The sequence below is a fragment of the Aphidius gifuensis genome, linkage group LG4, assembly GCF_014905175.1.
Source record: "Aphidius gifuensis isolate YNYX2018 linkage group LG4, ASM1490517v1, whole genome shotgun sequence".
In the NCBI taxonomy this organism is placed as follows: Eukaryota; Metazoa; Arthropoda; class Insecta; order Hymenoptera; family Braconidae; genus Aphidius; species Aphidius gifuensis.
The window spans coordinates 16,881,892-16,905,104 of record NC_057791.1 but is presented as its reverse complement, the minus strand read 5'-3'; the positions used below and the strand labels follow the sequence as shown (position 1 = coordinate 16,905,104).

The window sequence follows — 23,213 nt, the reverse complement described above, 5'->3', positions numbered from 1 at the left end:
AAGACGTTTGTTTTTTTGGCAAACCATTAATAATTATAATCATAAAATTCACGAAATACAACTTTACTTACTCAAGCACGACATCGTCTTATCATTTGATGAATTATTTAAAAAAAATTACATCTAAATAAATACAACTTTTATTTTTATATATATATAAAAAAAAAAGTTTTAAAAATAATATTTCAGAGGGATAAAATAAATTTGCAAAAGCATGCTAAAGTTGCTTGAGTCGGAAATAACTCGTTCAAATGTCGTCTCTATGCGTATATCTTGAAAATAAAAAATAATTTTCAAGATTTATGTCTTCCATCCGTTTCATGTTCGGCAACGCCTATAAAGAATAATTTTCATGACAAGTATTAAAAAAAATGTCTGGATTAATTTCCCAGTTTGCATATCATTATGTCGTTTTTTTTTTTTTTTTTACACGATTAAATAAATTTATTGTTTGATATCAATAACGTCAAGGTTTTATTTTTAATATATAATATTTTTTTTTATCTGTTCGATATTTACAGTCTTTGATAAATTAGGTTTTTCAACCTATCAATTAATAATTGTTAATAATAATGTTATATATAATATATACAAAAATTTAAAAAAAAAAAAAAAAAAAAATTAACTTGGCACGTTGGATAATAAAAAAAAAAAGTGAGAATTGTCTATCACATATTACATATTCTCATTATATCCTAATTGTTGTATACATATTTTTTTTTATTTATTTTTTTTGTTTTTCTTGGCATTGTTTAATACTTGGCAGTGAATATAATAAAACTTTTCATGCAAAAATGTTAATTTTTCTTTTTTTTTTTTTATCATTAATAATCTACTGTTAAATTCACTAGTATAAAACCATTATTTTTAAATACTCTATTGTTTTTTATAAAAAACAACAACTATGAAAAAAAAAAAAATAATATACATTTATAATTACCAATAAAATATATACATAGATAAAAAAAAAACAAAAAAAAATTCTTTGTTCTTTTAAAACTTTGCAAGCAAATTGAAGATAAATATTTTTTTTTTTTTGCAAGTCTGATATTTAGAAACAGCCTTTGATAAATATAATAATTTTCTTATTTTTTTTTGCATTAAATTATAGTTATTAAACGTATCTGGTTAGTTGAGTGTGAAACTCTTGAAGGCATACAATTAGTTGACTGAATGTTGGTCTTTCATCGGGTGACATTGCCCAACAGTATGCCATTACTGCAAATAATTCATCGGGACAATTTATTGGCTGTGCAAGTCTATAACCATTTCTCAAATAAGTTGCCATTTCAAATGGATCAACTTCAACGTATGGTTGTTGTGCAAGTGTTGTTAATTCCCATAAAAGAACACCAAATGCCCACTAAGAAAAACAAAACAAAATAAAAATGTTAAACATATATTTAAATAATAATCAAAGAACATAAAAAATAAAATATTATTTATAACTTACCACATCAGAAGAAGTTGTAAATGTTTTACTAAGAAGACTCTCAATTGCAAGCCATTTGATTGGTCTATTTTCATTATCACCAAGACAATGATAATCTTGTGGAAATAAATCTCTTGCAAGTGCATTATCTGTTATCTGTACTGTCAGGTTATCATCAACACTGTAATAATATTAAAAAACATTTATAATTTAATATAAATAATAAAATAATAATTAATTTTTAATGAAATAATTCAATTAATATTTCATTAAAATCAATTGTCATGCTTGAATTGTGAATGATCATTGAATCATGCTGATAATTATTAATACAAATATTAAAATTTATGTTTATGACGTATTGACGTATTCTTAATGAATACGCTCACTGTTTTCATTCTGATTGAATTTTAAATATACTTTTTATTTCACAATAATAAAAAAAATCGATAATAGAATTTCCAATTGGACTCAAATAAATATGTATACTTAAATAATACTTACACACAATTTCTAGCAGCAATATCTCTGTGTACAAGTCTTTTTCTATGTAAATATTGTACTCCTCTTGCTGCTTGTAATGCCATTTCAACAACTTCTTGAGTTGTAAGTGCACGTGGTGGACCTTCACAACTTTGTTTACATCTTATTAAAAATCTTTTCATATTTCTATAATTTGTATGTGGATATAATAAAAATGGTGCACTTCTATCTTCAATTGATACACCAAGAACTGGAAGTAATCCTGGATGACTTAATCCATATAATGCAAGACCCTCTCTCAATAATAAAGCAACCTTTAAATATTAAATTTAAATTATAATATTAGATAATTATAACTATTTTTAATGTTTGCTATTATTTTTTTCTATTTAAGATAACTTACCTGAGCTTGAGATGCATGTTCAGCTGCTGTTTTAACTAAAACATCACGTGGTGTTATAGCACCCTCTTCGTGATAACTACCACGATAAACACGTCCAAAAGTACCTTCCATTTCAATGCTCAAAAGTCTCACTCGACATCTGTAAAAAAAAATTAATTAACTAATTAATTTAAAAGAATACTTTGCTGTTATTTATAGCAATTTTAATAATGTACATTTAATGAGTATATTGCTTAATAAATTTCTTTTATTAAAATGTATTTATAATTTAGTTGAGAGTTTGGGATTTCGAAAATTAGTAGTAGCAACACCCAAAGAATTATGTTTCGTGTCCCCTGGATGTTTCATCAATCTTCATTAATCATGACTATGTGCATAAAGTGTTACAGTGTAAATGTGTCTCTCCCGAATCATTATATTACGTAATTTAAAAAAATTCTCGTCTTAAGAAATAAAATAAAAATATTACAAACACATGATAAACAAGACATACATCAGTTATGTCAAATATAAAATTATATTAATCATTGTGTTATATTTAACTTGTATTTTAAATGCTTATTTATTATTATAATTTTAAATTTATTTTCGTTTTATATATACAAGAACACAAGTCTATCGATTGAGAGACCAACGATAAAATCGAAATTTACTGGGGTTTGTATTTGTGTTTGTTACAGCTAGTACCACAAAATTGGTACGTGACTTTTTGACTGTCATTTTACCCGGTTGCAGTATCAGAAGCAATTTTGTATTTTATATATTTTTTTTTTTTTTCACGTAAAAGTTAGGTTTACTCAACCCAGAAAAATCTATTGTTGGCATGACATCAAAGAATATTTTTTTATTTTTTCTTTTTACTATTTTAAAAAAACAATTTTTTATACTTTTTTTTTGTTTTTTTTTGTTTAATATGTTTTCTCAAGTTTTTCTCTGTAGTTTGATGAAGAAAAAAAAAAACAATTTATTGTGTCAAAAAGAAAAATATATATTTCGAAACTTTCAAGTTGAATGAAGCAAAACATTTGTAGAAGAAAAAAGAGGAAATTTTTTTTTTTCTCAAGTTTCATACCTTTGTACAGTGATTTCTTGAATTCTTTCATGAAGTTCACGACTTGGACGATCATCGAGTCGTCTATAACTCGTTGCTGAAGCACATGATGGTGGTGGTGGAGTTTCTGGTGATAGAAAAGTTTGTGCTGGTCCAATACCAGTACCTCTTTCAACACTACAAGCTGAGCTTAAAGCTCTTGATTCTCTGTAGAAATTAAAAGAAGAAAAAAAAACATAATTAATTTTAATAATTAAAAAATGAATTATAATATAATTAAGAAATTAAAATTTAAAATAAACTTACTGAAGTGGATCTCGGTGTCTTCTTGTTTTTTTATCACGTACATAATATGCAGCTATAACAACAAGTATTGCTGCAATAAATGCACAAGCACAACCAATAGCAGCATAAAAAATTTGACCTCCTGTTGTTGTACCAGATGCAGCAACAAGAACTTCTTCCAAATGATGAATTTTTTCAGCTTTTAAACATATTTTTTTTCTTCTAAATTCAAGATGTGTTTCATTACGACGATTTAAAAATACTTTTACACGTATTGTTAGATCAATTTCAGCATCATATGGACCACAATGAAGTGATAATGTCCATGTTTGTTTATTACCAACTGGTATTTCACCATTTTCAGATATATCCAATGTACTTGTTAAAGCTGCTGGAGTACTTATATCAACTAACACTTGATACTGCAACTGTAAATTAATTTAAATACAATTTTAATAAAATTTTTAAATACCATTTATCAAGTAAATTTTACTTTTCTATATAAAATCATTTTTTAATTTTTTTATCTTCTTATTTTTTTTGTTTTTCGTTGCAAACATTGCGCAAAAGTAAATACACCAAATGAAGAAAATGATTGACTTGAAAAAAAAACAAGTACATAAAAAAAGAAAACGTAAATGAAAAAGAAGAATAAAAAAAAAAGAAAATAAATAAAACTGAGATGATCAGACAGCTCGTTGGAATCTCGAAATGTTTAAACTACTTGTTGTTTTTTTTTTTTATTCGTTTATTTTTTTATCATGAAAAAAAAAAAGGGATATCTCAACTGCCTTTACTTCTTGGAAAGCGATTTCCGTTGCAGTAAAACTGTATAGTAAAGTAGAGCATCGAGATGAGGATTATCCGAGCAAGAAATAAGGTATAATGTATAATGTATGTGTGAGAAAGTATTTTGTATTTATGTGTATGAATATTGCTTGTTAATTAAATGTGAATTATTTAAATATTAAATTATCAAATAATCAACTTTAATTAAATTTTAATATAATTTTTCATTTAAATATGATAATAAAAAGTTTGAGTTTAAATTCAATACTTTATTTGGCTTGAAATTAAAAAAAACTTTAAATTGCAATATCCAAAAATGAACAATAATATTCAAGTTATAAAATATATAAAAAAAAAAAAAAATTAAATAAAGTGAAAACAATTTGTCGATGATGATAAAATAAATACATGTCGTTTTTTTTTGCCAAATTTACCCTTTTTAAACTTAACATTTGTGTTGGTTTGATCGATCCCGTTATAGCAAGTGGGAGAATGCAGTTTGTCAGACAGCACGATTCGTTTAAAGGGACTTGGAGTAACAAATTCGATTTTGTCATGAAGTGACGGATGTCGTAGTACACACACATATCCCCGTCACTCTTTTGACAACTGTAAGTCTTTTTATTTTTCACATTTTATTTTCACGTATAGAGATCGAGAAAGATCAAGAAGTAAAGGGATTATTTTTTTTTTGCTTTAAATTCAACTCGTTCATTCGTCTTGGGACATTAGAGTCCAAACATGGTGACTGTGATTGAGAGAAAAAGACAAAAATCAAACATAAAAAATATATAAGAAGAAGAGTAAGTGGCTTGACCACTTTGTCGTATGTTCTTTTACAAATACCATTGAATTTTATTTTTGTATTTTTTGGCAATGATTTTTATATTTATTTAACATTGAACAAGTCAATTTTAGTGTCATGAATTTACTCAAATATTTACATTCAACACTTTGATAATCATTTAGAGTCACATTGTTACATAACTTAATTGATATTATCTATACCTTGTCGTACAGTATCAACATGCCAAAAATATATTCATGAATAAAATGAATAAATAAAAAATCATTATTATTGTTGAAAAATTTTAAAATAAAAAAAATAATTTGAAATACGATACATGAAAATAAAATGGAATGTAAAAAAATAATATTAAATTTCTTGAGATTGACTTTATCATCTTGGTATCACTTGTCTTAACAGTATCAAAAAAAATAAATAAATATAAAACATTGAAATAGAAACAGCAAAAATATTTGTAACATGATATTTTTGTTGCCATTTATTTTTTATATACAGAATAATTCAGTAGCCAAGATAATAATAAATTTTTAAATAATATTTTTAAAAAACTTTCTTTTTTTTTTTTTATCATTAAATATTTTTAAATTAAAAATGGAAAATTGTATAATAAATTTTTTAAGTATAATATGGTTATCAAAATAATCTTATCGTGTAGTCAAGCTTGAAATTCTTTTTTTTCTTTTTTGTGTTCATATTGGTATATTGGTAAAGTTTTTATTATTATTATTATTTTTTGCTTTTAAATTGAAGGAGTGTGGTCATGCAAGTTGAACAATCGATTTATATTCAAATAGTTTTCTCACTAAGCATCAAGTTCAGTAAACTATGAACTTGTTAAATTAATTTTTTTATATTTTCGCAATGAAAAAAGTTTTATATATAAAAATACAAAAGAGAAATAAAAAATTGTAAAAATTGATTTTATAAATTTTTAATAAGACTAAATATTTTATATAAAAAATAAGTAATTTTTTTTGTACTTACAGATTTACCAGCAAGATTTTCCCATGTAAAATGAAGCTCTTGAGTTTGTGCTGGTACTTGAAGTATAAATTTCATTGCATAGTCATTTACAACTCCTTCTTTGACATAAAATAATTCAGCTTGTAAACCTGTAACAAAAAATAATAAAATTCATAAATAACGTACATAAATTTTGTTAAATTTACTTGATATTTTAATTTTATTAATTTTGTAGAATATATTGAATAGAAAAAAAGCTCTTATCGCTCTGGATGTTTTTATTTTTAAATTTATCGAGGCAGTGTCAATGTAATCAGTGAGAAATAAAGAGAAAAAAAAAAAAACGTTAAGACAGTTTCGATTGGTGTTGAGGATTATTCGAAACCGATAACAACACACTTGGTAAATGTTAAAGAAATAAAAACATGTGGATGCAGACATTTCGTGACTGTTGTCTACAGCGATATCACATCGATGGACTTTATTTACCAAGTTTAAAAGTGACTCCAGTAATACACAGCTGAAAAAACAATATAAAAAAAAGAAATTTATTTATCCAGAAATACTGGTTTTCATATCGAATATCGAATATCGCGCACGCGAAGCAACCGTGACTCATTCGAAAAAAAAAAAATTCTTTATTTTCTTATATTCATTGTATATATATTTTATTATTTATCTACATTGACCCACGCGACATTTCATTGTATCCAGTGTCTCTCCCCATATCACGTTTTTGTACCTTTTCTCCTACTTTATCATTGAAAAAATATATTCAAAAAAAAAAAATCCAACCAACGAATCAATTTATCAGAAAGAAATTGAATTCACAAATCCCCATTCATTTCCATAAAATTGATTTTACTATATAATGCCTCAAATATACGCAATTGCTCTTGAAGCAAAAAAAAAACTCAGCGATTAAATGAATTTTCCCATGTGAAAAATAAAAAAATAAAAATTTTTTTTTTCACTATTTTTAAACTCAAAGTAATCGTTTTTATTAAAATTAAAAAAGAAAAAATATTTTATGAAAAATCTGTGAAAGGATGTACTCTGATTTATAAATAAAAAAAAAAAAATGGAGTAGAAAATGGAGTACACTCACTTTGCCTTGAGAACAGACAAGAAAATATATATATATATTTTTATATAATTTTTTTTACGATAGGCGGATCGTTGAAGTAAAGGGGTATCGATATAATAATGTGTGCAAAACCCGAACGATCCTGAAAGTCCATTGTTAGTCGTGTTGAGAGATTTTGCTTTGTTCATTGTTCGCACCCGTGCGCTTATACCAACACCCATACAATATACATACATAAATGTACATTATTATTATACAATATATAGATGATAAATATCCTTTTCTTGTGTCTTTGCTTGGCTTAAGTTAAATTAGTTTTACCATGGATGATTATTCAAGCATGCATTAAAAGCTTTTATGTGTGAAAATTTAATTTTATATTTTTCTTGTATAAACATATTTCTATCAATGTAAAATTTACATATTAGATGAAATATTATTATTAAATGTTGTTAATAATATATTCAACGATTGTATTATTAATTGAATAAATAATTCAAATTAATTATTGATTTATAAAAAATATAATGATTATTATTTGAAAAATAAAATCAATTGTTTTTCAATTTTTGTTTTTTCAATACAAATATGTATTATTGTTAATAATAGGAGAAAAAAAAATGCTTTGGAACCTGGCATTTGACAGGTGTGTTGTTGACAGTGTGTAAGGTTACTAAAAAAAATTTTTCCTTTATACATGAAATACAACCGCGTGTACATATTGAAAAATCTTTTAGGATCTCTTGTTGTTCACCCACATAAACCCGAAAAAAAAAATTTATATAAAATAAATTCACCTCTTTTTATGTACCTTTAAAAAAGCCGACAGGTAAAAATATAACAATGATAATAAAAATAATAATTACAATGAAAAAAACAAAATAGAAAAATTGGAAATGAAAAAAAAAATTGAGGTAAATTTATACTCGTATGTATACAAACGAAATCGAAAAAAATTTATACGATAAATAATTTGATATTTACAGCTGAATTTGTAATCGAAAAATTATTTTATAAAATCGATATTTTTGTATTTTTTTTTTACATCTTAAATAACACTTTTGAGTAACAAAAAAAAAAAAAATATAGTAAATAAATACAAAGGAAAAAAACATTGAACGTGTTATCGAATTTTATGATTTCCATAATTTTCATTTTAAATTAGTTTATAAATGTTTATTTATACACCACATAATACTCAAGTCAAAACACAAAAAATAATAAAATAGTTGAGTGACTTGATGTGTCTCGAGTGGTAAATAAAATTTTTTTTTATTCAAATAAAATTATATATAAATTTATGATTATACATATAATATTTGATAATGGTTATATACAATGTTAACATGTATTAAAATATAAATAAACGAATAAATATAAATTTAAACATGAATTATTTTTTCAGTTGGCCAATGAGATATATGATCATTTTCTATAAACCTCCCCTACCAATAAGTCTTTTTTATTTTTCTCTTTTTAAACGCTGAATATACATGTGTGTGTTTCAGAAGCTATTGGGAGAGATAGTTTATTCCCAAAGATATAAATAAGAAAAAAAAAAAATATATATGTATAAAAGATGTTAAAGGGTACAGTGTATATAGTCGTGCTGGTTCCGGCTGTGTTACATTGGCCTCGAAGAGCATCCGATAATATACCAGCACTGGTTAACGAGCCACGAGTGAATTTTTAAATCAGCATGAGACAATACCCCTGTCTTTAGATTTTTTTTTTACTCATTTTATTATCTTAAACTGATGCAACAGATATATATCGTCTGCACGTTTATTTATTTTTTCTATCTCTTTGTCTATTTTTTTTTTATAAATTAAAAAAAAAAATATTAAATAATATGTTAAATCTCATTTGCTGGTTTTTAGTAATTTATATTACCTAAAATAGTTTGGTAAATAATGATACATTAATTTTGAACTACATATTATATGAAATTGAGATTTATTAAGTTGATTGGAATTTTTGTAATAACAAGATGTTAATTACAACGTGAAATTATATTCATAATAATTATAGATGTATATAATACGTGTTTGGAAATTCATAAAGTTTAATTTAGACATTTAACCATTTTGGTTAATTGGTATTCTGCACATATAATATTAGTTGTACAAACGTGCACCATTTGTGGAAAACGGTATGTCCTAAATCTCGTGAAATTAAATCCACTTTTCATTAAAATATGTATGTGTATGTGTGTGTGAATGTAATAATAACCCATTGGGCTATTTTCCAACACTGATAGCATTTTCACTCGACGTCATTTTGTCTTTTAATTACGATACAAAGAGACTACTTTTCAATTTAATTTCGGTCACTACTTGGAGCTTTTTTTTTTTCATTTTTTTTTCAAATTTTGCTTTTATGTTATCAAGTGAGAAACATACTCATATCTTGAGAAGGTAGGTTACAAAGAATAGAAAAAATAAAAATAAAAAAATAGAAAAGTAGTCATGTGTAGAGCAAAAAAAAAAAAAAAAGACCCTTTGAAGTCTAAGAATTGAGTAGAAAACACAGGCCTTTTTCAACGAAGGCGTCGACCCTTGAGGACTCTTGGTGGTGCCCCAGACACAATTGTCGCAAGTATGAACCAAGATATATATAGTGGATAGGTAAGTACAAGGGATTTTTTATAACAGTATATATTCTCGTTGGGTATTTTTCTTTCTTTATAATAAAAATAAAAAGTTACATATAAAGTAAAAGAAAAGATGATGATACTTCAGTTTCATGTACTCAAAAATTTTCAAAGTAAAAAATTACTATAACCTTTCCTCAGCCAGGTAAGTTTTATTTTATATTTTTAAAATTAAATAAGAAAAAATTATTCAAATCTATTTGAACAAAACCACACGCAATTTAGAATAATTTAAATAAAAAAAAAAAAGCTATAAACACAAGATAATATGATTAACAAAAAATAAAAAAAAATTGTATTTAAATAGTGAGGCGTGAAACACCCGGTAAAATTTTGCAGACATCCGTGTCCTCGACTGTCAAAATACGTGCATTGAGCCAAGTTGACGAAACGAAAAAAAAACCGGATGAGAAATAAGAAAAAAAATAAAAATAAAATGCATATAAGAACGCTGGGATTTTATGATGGTAAAAAAAGAAGAAAAATAAATATATATAACAATAAAAATGAAGAATGAATAATAAATTTTTTTTGAATGCAAAGTTTTTATGCATACAGCAAAATACACAGACACACACACTGAAATATATTACAATCGAAAAATTTGATCGACTCACTATGGTCTCCCTAGAATCCGACACCTTTTAGAAAAAAAAAAAATATTTAAAAAAAACTACCAAGATCCCGACTATTATAACAAGGTCCCACCGTGCCCGGTGGTGTCACTGAATATATCACAAAAGACATGAATGCCAAGAGTAAAGGTACGACCCAATAATACTAAAGGGAATGGATCAAATAGGTCCACAATAGCCAAGGCGCTAAAATCCAAAATGGATCCAAAAATAAAGAAGAAAAAAAAACGTTGATTTTACTTGAACCAACGCCCATCAACAATACCATCAAAATTTTTGCTTAGAAATATTTATAAACCATAATTTTTTATTTTTATATTTCAGCAAAAGTGAATTTTTAAATTCATCATATTTTAAAGTTATAAAATTATTTTTTTATTCTTGATAAATATTAAATAAATAATGTTCTTTTTTATACAATACAAATGGACATTAGTCTATATTTTTTTTCGTTTCCTCCAGACGATAAGTACACAGACGTTTTGTGTAAGTTTATTTTGAGAAATATAATAGAAAAGAGGGGAATAAATATAAGCCCTTTCACACCTCGACATTTTTTTCATTTGTCACTTGTGTTTGGTGAGAAAAAAAAAAAAAACGATTTGACAACAAAAAAAGTTTGTCTGTTATTATCATTGTTTTGTCATATTTATAATATAAAAAAAAATGATAAAAAAATATTTAATATATATAATTTTGCATTCAGTAAAGTATACAAAACTTTTTTTTTATTTTTATATATAAAAAAATATATAATATATATTTGTTTTGTTGGTAGAATGGCACACATGATGCATTCATAAAAGTTTGTATATTATTTCTCATGTGCATCATGTGTGCCATATTCAATGTCCACCCACACCCATGAAAAAAAAAATATATATATATGTTAAGATAATAAATGACAACGCGACAGAAAATACCCTGTTTTGCATATATTGAACGACGACCACATCAGGACACAGAGAGAGAAAAGTCCGGGTACTTTTGAATAACCCATAAGGTAAAATGCAAGTAGTTGTAGTATATATTTGACCCAACCTTTATTTCCTCTTTTCATATACAATATGTAAAATACATATAAATAAAATAAACCCACATGACAAATATAATAATAAGAAAAATAAAATTTACCCCATGTGCATGCGACAAATATATAATTATTTTTATTTATTTTTCATTTGGATTTTTATCCTTTAAAAAGTGATAGGGTGTGTTTGAATTTATACGCGTCTATTTTAACCCTCTTAAAATAGAAGTAATTCACACATGATAATACATATTTTCTAGTATATTTTTGATATATTTAAATGTGATGGCAATTTAGATTTAAGTTTGAAATGAAATTCATGGTTTTTGGTATTTTAAGTATACATTTTTGGCCTCTGGTTATGTGAGGGCGACTTTACGATGCCATTTGTCCCTCCGGAAGGATTATAAACCCGGATGTTAAGATATATAAATGTATATGGATGCATTCAACTTTGTTGGTATTTGAGTAAGATGGGTAAAGGTCGTAGTCTACTTGAAAAAATAATAAAAATATTCAACATTTTAAACCAACGAAAATCTAAGGAATTTTTTTATCTCAATATTTTTTTGGACTTTTTCATGAACACTTGGCAATGGTTTTCGGTCTGGTACACTATTCTTACATTCTTATTGTACCTTAAAAATAAAAAATATAAAAATTCAATGGTCTAGTCGACGAAATTGCAAACAGGCCAATTTAAAAATAAAAAAAACAACTAGCCAATTTGTCTTTTTATTATTTTTATTTACGTTTGGTTGTATTTAACATTGAGTATAAATTTCTTTTTTTTTTTTATCAAGTCTTTTATTTATTTTTTTTATTATATACTTGACAATTAATTTATGACTTGGTTGAAAATGGATTTTTAAATTTATCTTTAATATAAAAAATAAATAAAAAAAAAAAAAGAATGATTAAGTAATTTGTCACTTGTTGATAATATAAATGGACTTGCAAAATAAATAATTATTCAGTTTATACCATAACGAGAAACATCCTACTTGTGTGTAAAATAAAAAAGTAAATAAAAATATTTAAATTTATATGATGTTTGTGGATATTAAGTTTGAGTATATCATATTACATTTTGTGTAGGCGTGAATGGGCGTCAAGTTTGCCATGTATATATTAACAAACATAATTTAAACAATGCTTATAACACCAACAGTAACTAGAATTATACAGGTAAATATTTAATATATATATAAACTACTGAAAGAAAAATAATATATTTAAAAAAAACTACTTGTTAATTGAAGGAGAAAAAAATTAACATATTTGTGGTTTTTAAAAGACGAGAAAATTCAACGACATGTATATTTATTTAACTGTAAATCAAACTAAAAAAAAAAAAGTGAGAAGAGAGAGGAAAAAAGGGTGAGAAATAAAACACATGAGACAGTATAGTCTAAGTGTATTCATCACAGGGGACATTGAATAGTTGAAATATGAACTCCAAAGTAAACCATGATGTGCCCCTTTTTTTTTTTTTCCTATTATGACGTGTTCAAGTTGGTTGAATTTAGAGCTAAAATAATATTGTCTCTTGACAACCCCTAGGCATGATTGTGTTTCGCTGATTTTCCATCAGTTTGTCGAGTTTATTAGTGGATAGAATTTAAAGGGGGAATATCAACAAGGGGGGTCGGAAAAAAAAAGAGAGAATTAACAGATGGAGAGCACTGATTGAGATGTAGTGAAGAGAAATAGTTGTCGTGCCATGTGTCGCATAACTCAGTCACCAAACATTCACGTTAATTCATGTCTATATTCTCATCCAATCTATACATATATCTGATTTCTGATTTCAATATAAACCACACAGACTTGCCACAGAAGTTCTTAGTTATTCCAACAAAATCGTCAACTCAATTTCCATTGGATTTATCGATATACAGTAGTAATATACGTGTGAAATCCTTCAACTGACTTGCCAATTATTTCTTTTACAATACTCGTCTGATTAAAAAAATAATAATACAATTTTTCTATATATATATTTTTTTTTTCCCTCTTTCTTTCGCTCTATTATTCAATTCAAATCAAAACGCAGATTATATGAGGCAATGGAAATTGGATGAATAGCCGAGAAAAAAATGAAAATGAAATGAAAAAAAAAAATATTCTATGGATGTAAAATGAAAAAGGAAAAAAAATCGACCAGTCAGATTTACAACGCGTGTATCTTAATCCGGAAAAATCCTTGCCGAGACATTTTTTTATTTATTTTTACTTTTTTTTTACTTTGCGTTTCTTGTTTTTTTTATTTTTATTTTTTAGGATCCATAAAGGAAAGTTAATCTTGGGGGCGGAAGCCTTTTTCTTGGATTATGAGACGTCTGGATTCACTTGAAACTATGCTGTAGCAGCACTCTCACAAGATAAAAAAATAAATATTTATTTTCCCTTATTCTTTTTTTTATCATCATCATCATGATCATCATTTTTTGCTTTTAAAAATAATAGTTATCATAAATACAACAAAAACTAAATGTATTATTTTTTCTTTTAAAACTAAAACGTTTCTATAAATTTTGTAATCATTTTTAAATAATTGATTACAAGTATTTACTATTGATAAAAATTGACCTCATATTGGAAAAATATATGTTATCTAAAAATGAAAAAAAAAAAAATGAGTAAATAATTTCTAAGAATACCACCATCTGGTGAAAAATTGAAATAAGATAATTTTTTTTCACTTGTGAATATAAAATTGTATATTTTTTTTATTTTTTACTTGAGGAAACCCTGTGGTGACGTTTGTATAAAATGTCGTGAACGATTTATAACTTTTAGATGGTATTGGGTCGTATGGGACCCCTTGGGGTCATTCAGTCCCCAGAAAAGCCCCCCTATCGTGAGAGAGAAATCTTCTCCTTAGCAGATCCCAAAACTTGATGCAGACGAAAACTTGAAATTTTTTTTTTATATATTTTTTTTTCGTCTCAGTTTTTTTTTTTATAGTATCTTCTTTGAGGGTCCTCGATGCTCGACCTGGGCTTGCTTATTTCTCTTGTCCCCTCGATCTTGGCGTCGATGTTAAGATAAGCCTTGGAGACACTCTTCTACAACTCCCTCAATCTCTCCCCGAACCACCACCCTCTCTTCTAACAACTATAGAAAATTGTGTACCGAACGAAATACGAATTTTGTAGATATTCAAGAGCACGAAAGAGACTTATCGTCTCAAGGGTTATAAAAAATAAAAATAAATAAATCAGTAATTACTAATTTTATTTTTATTAAACTAAAAAATAAATAATGTTAAATTAATTATTTTTATTTTATTATTCAATTTTTTAATAAATTATTTCATTTAAAAATATATATAAATATTTATTTTAAGTTATTCTGAATATATAATTTATAAAAGACGAATATTTTTTATGTATAAATTGTTTGATGAAGGAAAAATAAATGCTAACAGTTTTTTAGTTTGTCATTGTACATAAGTACCTGTTCAAACTGATCAAACACATCAGGTTGAAGAGCAACTTAAAAAAGTAAAGAAAATATTTAATTAAATTTAAATTGAGAAATATAATAATGATAGTATTATAAAAATAAATAAAATGCATAATAATAAACAGCGATGATTTTATTATTAGACGTCATTGTAGGACTTAATAAATATACGAAGAGTCTGAATATTTTTTTTTAAGATCACTCATCTTCGAGACTAACAGATGCTCGTTAAGATTCTGTCAATCAAATAGCAAGAGCCTTATTCATTCAGGTAAACGTCGAACACGTATGTGTTGACGAGGATTAAAAGATTTTTAGATGCGGATAAATACGAAAAGGGATGAGAATATTTTTTTAAAAATATGATGAATAATGTCAGTGGATGATGATGATGATGATGCTAGGGGAGAGAAAGAGAGAAATTTTTATTTTCGTTTTTTTCCGAGTGCTTTTTAAAACCCCACGATTATTACTATTTTTTTTTTCTTCGTTTTTTGGTACCTCCCACAAGAAAATTTTATATACGTTGACTTTGCAGAATAAAAAAATCTAGGAAAATCTCTTGAGACTTGAGGTAAATCCAAGCTGTGACTGGCAAGTGACATGAACCGTCTTATGTCCTATCGAATTTGCTTTTTTTTGTCCTCAAGGGTCCACGAGAAAAAATCCCAAAGTCAATTCCATTATATACTCCTTGATATTCGATTGATATAACCTCAAGAGACCATCACAAAACGTTGGGAAATTTGATGCTCAAATTTTGTAAATTTGAGAAGGGTCAGTGAAGCGGAAGACACGAAATTTAAGTTATTATATTTTTTATTTTTTCTACCAAGAAATAAAGCTTAAAATAAAATTCAGATAGTTTAAAAAACACATTCAATTTTGTATGTAAATAATTTTGTGTTTTAAAGATATATAAAATTGGTGTAATTTTTTTTTTTTCTATCTTTATTTAAAGCTTGTATATTTTAAATTTATTAACAAGTTTATAGTCTGCAATTTGGTATGGTATTCAGACCTGAAATAACACTGTGTCAGGTTTTAAAATGAAACGAAAAAAAAAAAGTTATTTTTTTTATTGTGAATTGTTTTTACAAGACTATCAACGGGGGGTTTTCCTGTACAACTCGTCTTCGAAATGGTTATGGATATTTTTTTTCATTTTCATGTAAATGGGAATTTTTATTTATTTTTTTTCTTGGTTTTTAAATGTATGCACGTGGTGTGTTGGATATGCTTGAGTCACACCACAAGTGGTAATATTGCGAGTTTCTTAACGAGGAGTTGAAGGCAAATTGATGCTCACAACGGCGCAGCAAGTCACGATATTTTATTCGACATATAAATATACTCGAAAGAAAAAAAAAAAAAGAAAAATAAAACCGACTTGATGGAAAAATATAAGCTCTGTATAAAATAAAAGTTTAATTTTATATTTTAAGTAAAAAAATTTTAACCTATTAATGTGTTACTTGACCCTTTTTTTTTTTAAATTATATATTTAAGAAAAAAGTAATATTGAAGCAAGTCAATTCAATGCACAACCTGTCAAATACCACTTGGCCTAAATTTTGTCGCCTTTTAGCACTTGGTTTTGTCCTCATTTTACATATATATATATTTTTTTTTTTTGCTATTTTTCACACTATAAAAATCTCTCTCCCTTTTTTTTATATTTTCCAACTCACACCCCGTTCTTTTATTCATCTTCATCAGCATGACCGAGACACGCTCCATTGTTGAAGGTAAATCTCAACTGTGCACTTTCTATTCGACAAGGTACCAACTTGAAAAGACCCACTATTTGGCACGTGCATCATGCACATTTATCGATCCAAGTGTGTATAACCAAAGCAAGATGTATGCATTGTACATATATTATACAAAACATTTCAAACGACTTTTACTCTTTTTTTTTTTTTATTTTAAATTTTTTACTATTCACTATGTCGTGACATACTGCACTTTTCGTGCAACGTCAACTTGCAATTTTTTCTCATTCAAATTGAGTTCTTTTTTATTTTTTTATTAATGTCAACCAAGATTAAAGGATTTTTATGTAAAGATTCATTCATTTCTTTTTATTTATTTTTTTTTTTCATTATACAAATGCATATTTTTATGGTTTCTTAATCAAGCTTCATTAATTCAAAACGTTTTCAATTTATATAAATGTTTGCAAAATAAAAAGAATAATAACAAAAAAATAAAATAAAATAAAACAAATATTTTTAAAATAAAGTAAAGGTAATAAAAAAAATAATCTAAATAGAAAATGAATTTTAAAAAATATAAGGACCACTATAAGTGACGCCAGTGTACGTAAATATAAACGGTTTTATGGGATCCCCGTCGGGTCCTTTGAGAGAAAAAGGCCCATTGCGCGCTACCTTGGCAATACAATCGAGAGAAAGATAGGCATGTCAGGCCCTAACAAGATAGGGCCGTACTTGCCAACAAGAAGTTCCCTATCAGGAGTGGGGATAGTTACTATTGGGCCCTGAGGCTACACCACCATGAAGTCAAGAAAAAAAAATAAAAATATATTTTAAGTGTATCCGAGATGAGGGCTGTTTTGACATGGGACCTTCTGACAGATGATTTGTCCAATTTTAACGGAATATTTAATTTATTATTCAATAAAAAAAAAGATGTTTTTTGCACGTTTTTTGAAGTAAATCTTTTGATTTATTTTTGTATATTTTCTTTGGTTTTCTGCAGATTATTTGGACAAGTTTTACTGAGAATACTTGGACCACAATTTTTCGAAATGACTTTTACAAGTTATAATAATAAAATAAAGAAAAAAAACAAGTTAATAAAATATATTTTTCAAGTAATAAATTAAATTTTTAATATTGAAATATTATTTTTTCTTATATAATTCATATTATATTAATTTACAACATTAAATAAATAAATATTTATAATCAATTCTGTGAAATTTTATATCAAGATAAGTTTCGAAAAAAAATTTCAACATTAATATTATTATTTTTTTTTTGTTTAGTGATTTTTATCTACAAAGTTTGTATAAACATCAATGTTATGGATAGTTATTTTTGAATTATTTAAATGAGCATTTTTTAAGATCAGTGGGAAAATGATGATGAGGATTTTTATCTTTAAAAAAAAATTTAAATATTTAATATTAAAATATTTTATTCAACAAAAGAGTTGTCTTATTTATGTGGTGTTGAATTTACAATGTTTTTTTTAAAAATAAAATTTATATATACTATTTTTAAACAAAAAAAAAGATTAAAATTTTTAACTCAAAGATTTAGTAATTTATAATTTTAAAATTACCGGAAACTTTTAAATTTTCAACGAGAACTCCAATTGGAAAATAAACTACGAACAAGTATATCCTCCTCGAGTTTTAAATTTGTCGAGCAATGAATTTATTATACTGGATGGTGTAGTAGAAGCGTGAGGAAAATAGCCAAAAGAAGTGAAAGTTTTATTAGCAATTCAACGACAAAAAAAAAGTATAAATATAAATATAAAAAATCATAGCCAACAGAGAGTCTGTGGTGGTTGATTCATGTCCCTTTGAAATTGCTTTTTGCTATCGGAATTTTTTTATAATATGTCTCTCTGTTAAAAATAAAAATTGAGAAATATAAACGATTACCACCACAATATATAGATAACAACATTGCTATTTGTTCATCCATCAAAACCACAGTCGATTCATCATGACGAGCAAATAAAAATTTAAAATAAAACAACAACAACAGGTACATTTAAAAAAAAAAAATTATGAATATATTCATAAGTGATTTAGTCTCAACGGGGAACATTCATTGGGTTTTTATGACTGTTATGATTATTTTACGAGTGAATAAACGAATAGGCTCAAAACCCTGCAGGACAATAGATTATATTTCACTGGCAATCGAACAATTTAAAAATAAAAAAGTAAATTTCATTGTGCATTGTAAAACGAGACGTTTTTCAGTTGGGTAATGCGAGAAAGTAGAATGATTTATCCAGTTATCGATACTAGTTTTATGGATAGATTTTTTATTTTTTCTATTTTTTACATGGTTAACGAGAGTATTGATTTATCAAAGTTCTTGACTTGGTGGAAGAAGCCACATTTGACCACGAAATTTAAGACGAATATAACATTTTTTTTTTTTTTTAATATTTAATATATTGTTCATATCGAAAAAGATCTTCTAACATGTTTTAACGACAAACCTTTAATATTTTTTTTTCAATAAAAAAAAGTCATAATCTCGAGTTTCTTATTTAAATGTGCGTGTGTATATAGTTTTATGGTCGTCAAGAACTGTGCATATATTCGTGGTTATAAAAATGAGATGCTACTAGGATAATACGAAGATGGTAAAAAAAAAAAAAAAAGAATCTTGAGTAAAAAAAAAAAATAAGATGAGACTCGATTATTCGGTGTCTAAACAAACTAGAAAACCGGGTCCACACACACAGAATTTTGGTCCCCTACCAGGTCTAAACATACTATACACAAATATAGCTTAACAAGGACCTCGTTATAATATTTTATTACCTCGAAACACTTTCATACATCAGATTAAAGGTGCGGCGACTCTCCGGTCAATTTTTTTTTTAAAACTTTTTTCGAACCCAAAGATGAGTAAGTACATGTGACTAACGACTAAACAAAAAATATATTATAATATTTATTGTATGGACTTGAATTTTAAATAAAATAATAATGAATAATAAATTTAAAAAAAAAAATAAACATTACAATTTGCTAGTTTCTATTGTGTCAAAAATAAATAAATATAAAAAAATTATCCATTATTTCTGTCGACACGTCATTATCATGAAATTGAACATGCTTGATGGTAAATCACGATATATAATTCATGTACGTAAATATACGTATTGGTGCGTAAATACACGGGTTAACCGCGAGATAAAAGAAAAATAAAAAAATATATAAAAAAATATAAGACTGTGTTCGACCAGTGAAGGTGTAATGGATCGTAAATTTTTCGACTCGACCAGGCAAAACCCCTCGAGGTTCGAGAAAGAAAATACAAGCATATAGTATTGATGTGTATTCTCGTGATCTGGTCTGATTCAACTATAGAAAAATACACCAACCAGCAGCAAGTTTAGAAAATATATAAAAATGACCTGGGGGAGGTTTAAAAAAATTTTAAATAGTGCAGAGATCTGTCCTAAACAAACACACCGTAATTTTAGGAAAGATTATTTAGAAATAAAATTGAAAAAATAAAAAATATATAATGTGTTTATTTAAATGTCTCTGGCAACATGGAAAATTAATAAAATAACATAAATTGACTCGAAACAGACACAAAAAAATTCATATGCTATTTCAACAATTTCGAATTTCATATGTCTAACAATAGAGTGTGATAGAAAAAATAATCTAGAGCAATAGGGGAATAGACATGTTCAATTTTTCTTATGAAAAATCATCAATAATATTATACTGGTGTTGATTAAGTCTCTCATCATTTTTTAGATAATCTATTTTGCCCATCAACAGTTTATATTAATATTAAATCATCAAATATTTATCTTACATTTTTTTTTTTTTTCTAAAAATATTGAAGAATTCAAAAGAATTCAAAGATAAAAAGAAAAAGGGTAAATAGGTTTTTATTTTTTTTGAAATTGGGCAAATTACGTAACAAGCCAGACTGTGTGTAAAATAAATAAAAAAAAAAGTTTTTTAAAAATAAATAAATAAAGTAGAATGAATGGGGAATGGAAGAAAATTTTACTAATTCTCATGTTCAGGTGTTTGAATGTCGCATCATGCAATTTCGAATCAGCGAGCTGAAAATTTTTTGCAAGCCAACGAACTGAAAACAAATTATTTCCAGTTGTGAAAATCATTCGTGGGGAATGTGATGTTACCAATGTTTATTGGTGTTGAATTTACCGCATTTTTTGACACATATTAAAACCACTGTCATAAATGAATATGCTTTTTCGATTAACAATTTAAAGAATATTTTTTTAATTTTTTTAATTTAATTTTTAAAATCAAATGACAGCAATTTATTAGCAGCTTTTTTTCATGTGAAATTAAAAGGTCATACAAAAATTGAAAAAATAAAATAATAATCTTTATGGGTTTTAAAAGCTGAACTGATTTTTTTATTTTATTTTTTTTTCTGGGATTTAATATTTATTTTTTGTTGATTGATTTTGGTTTCATTTTTTTATTTTTGGGATTGAATATTGTATTTAGTTTTAGTGAGATAAAAAATCAGAGTAATCAGATTAATAATAAATTATTATAATATTTAAATAAATAAAAATTTATAAATTTAAAAAAGAAACTCACCCATAAGTTTACGAACTTCAGCCTTGTTGAGAAAAAAATTAAAATAGCCATAACAAGGCTTTGCAATGATAAACATAAACACCAATAATTTTAACAATATCATGATTGTTTAAATAATTTTAAAAACCACGTGTACCACAAATACTATATATGTTTGACAAAGACAGATAATACCGCGTGTATATGCGCGCGCCTTAACTTTTTCGTCAATCACAAATAAAATAATTTTTTATTGCTCCAAAAAAATCGAAAAATCTACGTAATATATTTTCCAATTAATAATTTCTTAAAACGTTTTTAAACTTGGTTCAATTTCACATTTAAAATATTCACTCGCACTTTTTCATACAACAAATTAATAAATAATATTTAAAAAAACTCTCAAATAATAATGATGCACTTCAAGTGTACTTTTACCACAACATGAACATTTTAAATTTTCATTTGTAAATATTTGAATTTAAATTATAAAACTCACGATGAATTTTTATATAAAATAAAAAACCGACAGTAGCATTGATATACAAACTATACACAAACGCACAATTCTTGTTTTTTTTATATAATCATTTGACAGTTAAACACTTGCACGTGATGATAAAAAAGCAACACGTTAACGATAATTGTCCACTAATTATCACAATAATTAAAACAGTATGATAATTGTTATTAAAAATATTAAATAATTTAAATGATTGTGATATTTAAGATAAATAAATTGTTGAATATGTTATTTTATTGGCGTTGTAAAAACTGTATGTGTTGCCTCGTGAATGCCACAACCAGTTCTGCTACAGCCGCCATGGGTCGTCCAGGGTCGACGTTAAGCCACCAGACCGATGTTACTCGAGTTGATACGACCTTACACGAGTCATCACGGTTAAAACCATAGGAGAAAGAGAGACATATTGACAAGAGAGACAGAAAAAAATATAGAAGAATAACAAATAGAAAAAAAAAAGATGTTCGCTTGTAGAATACGAAAAATCGAGGTCCAAAGACTCATCAATTGTACTTAATATCTAAAATGAAATTACTATTTTTATCAATGTCAATTAGTATTCTTACTGGTTAGTAGATTTATCAAATTATTTACTTATTATTCATATATACTCACTATGAATTTATAAAATATTTGATAGACCAAAAAAGTTGGGTGGTATTTTTTGTATAGGACGTTAAATAGCAAAAATAAACTTTAAATTTTCATGATAAATAAATTATTATAAGCTTGAAATACATAGAAATATTGTAAATTAAATGAATTTTCTTTTTTTTTCATTTTAGATATTGAAGTTGATCTCACAAGTTGATGATATTACCTTGGACTTGATAATTTTCTAAACCTTCTAAAATGTAACAGGTAGTTTTAATATTTTTTTTTCGTGAAAAATCTATTGTATTTTATTTTTTGAGTTGTCTTTTTACATAACATAATATTCACAAATATATTCTATGACTTTTTTTATTTCTTTGAGACTGACTAGACCCCCGTCAATTTTTTTCTACAACAATTGAAAATGCACCTGGTGTGTTATAGGAGATACATGGATCCATGAAAATAGATAAATGGTTTTCCGAGTAAAATGGCTTCAGACAATTCATAACAAGTGGTAAAGGAAACCATTTGGAAAAATAAAATAAAAGAGAATAAGAAAGTTAATAGGAAAAAATATATACAAGGTTGACCAAGGTGGTTTCAATACTTTTGTGACAATATTATCTGGAATGAATTGATTTTGTTCGCTTTCATATATGTCGAATGACAATATGAATTTGTTACGATCTTGCAATGTTT

General features: G+C 25.9%; 1 protein-coding gene across 1 annotated transcript; it reads right to left on the bottom strand.

Annotated features, from left to right (window-relative positions):
• Window positions 1-789: 789 nt before the first annotated feature.
• Window positions 790-22,220, bottom strand: LOC122855331 (tyrosine-protein kinase Dnt). The gene is made up of 8 exons (XM_044156619.1): window positions 21,416-22,220; window positions 6,236-6,363; window positions 3,676-4,082; window positions 3,391-3,576; window positions 2,319-2,457; window positions 1,937-2,229; window positions 1,454-1,613; window positions 790-1,363 (listed from the first exon to the last, which is right to left on the bottom strand). Exons 1-8 carry the CDS (start codon window positions 21,516-21,518, stop codon window positions 1,115-1,117), a joined length of 1,665 nt encoding a protein of 554 aa, XP_044012554.1. The 5' UTR covers window positions 21,519-22,220; the 3' UTR covers window positions 790-1,114.
• Window positions 22,221-23,213: the final 993 nt, after the last annotated feature.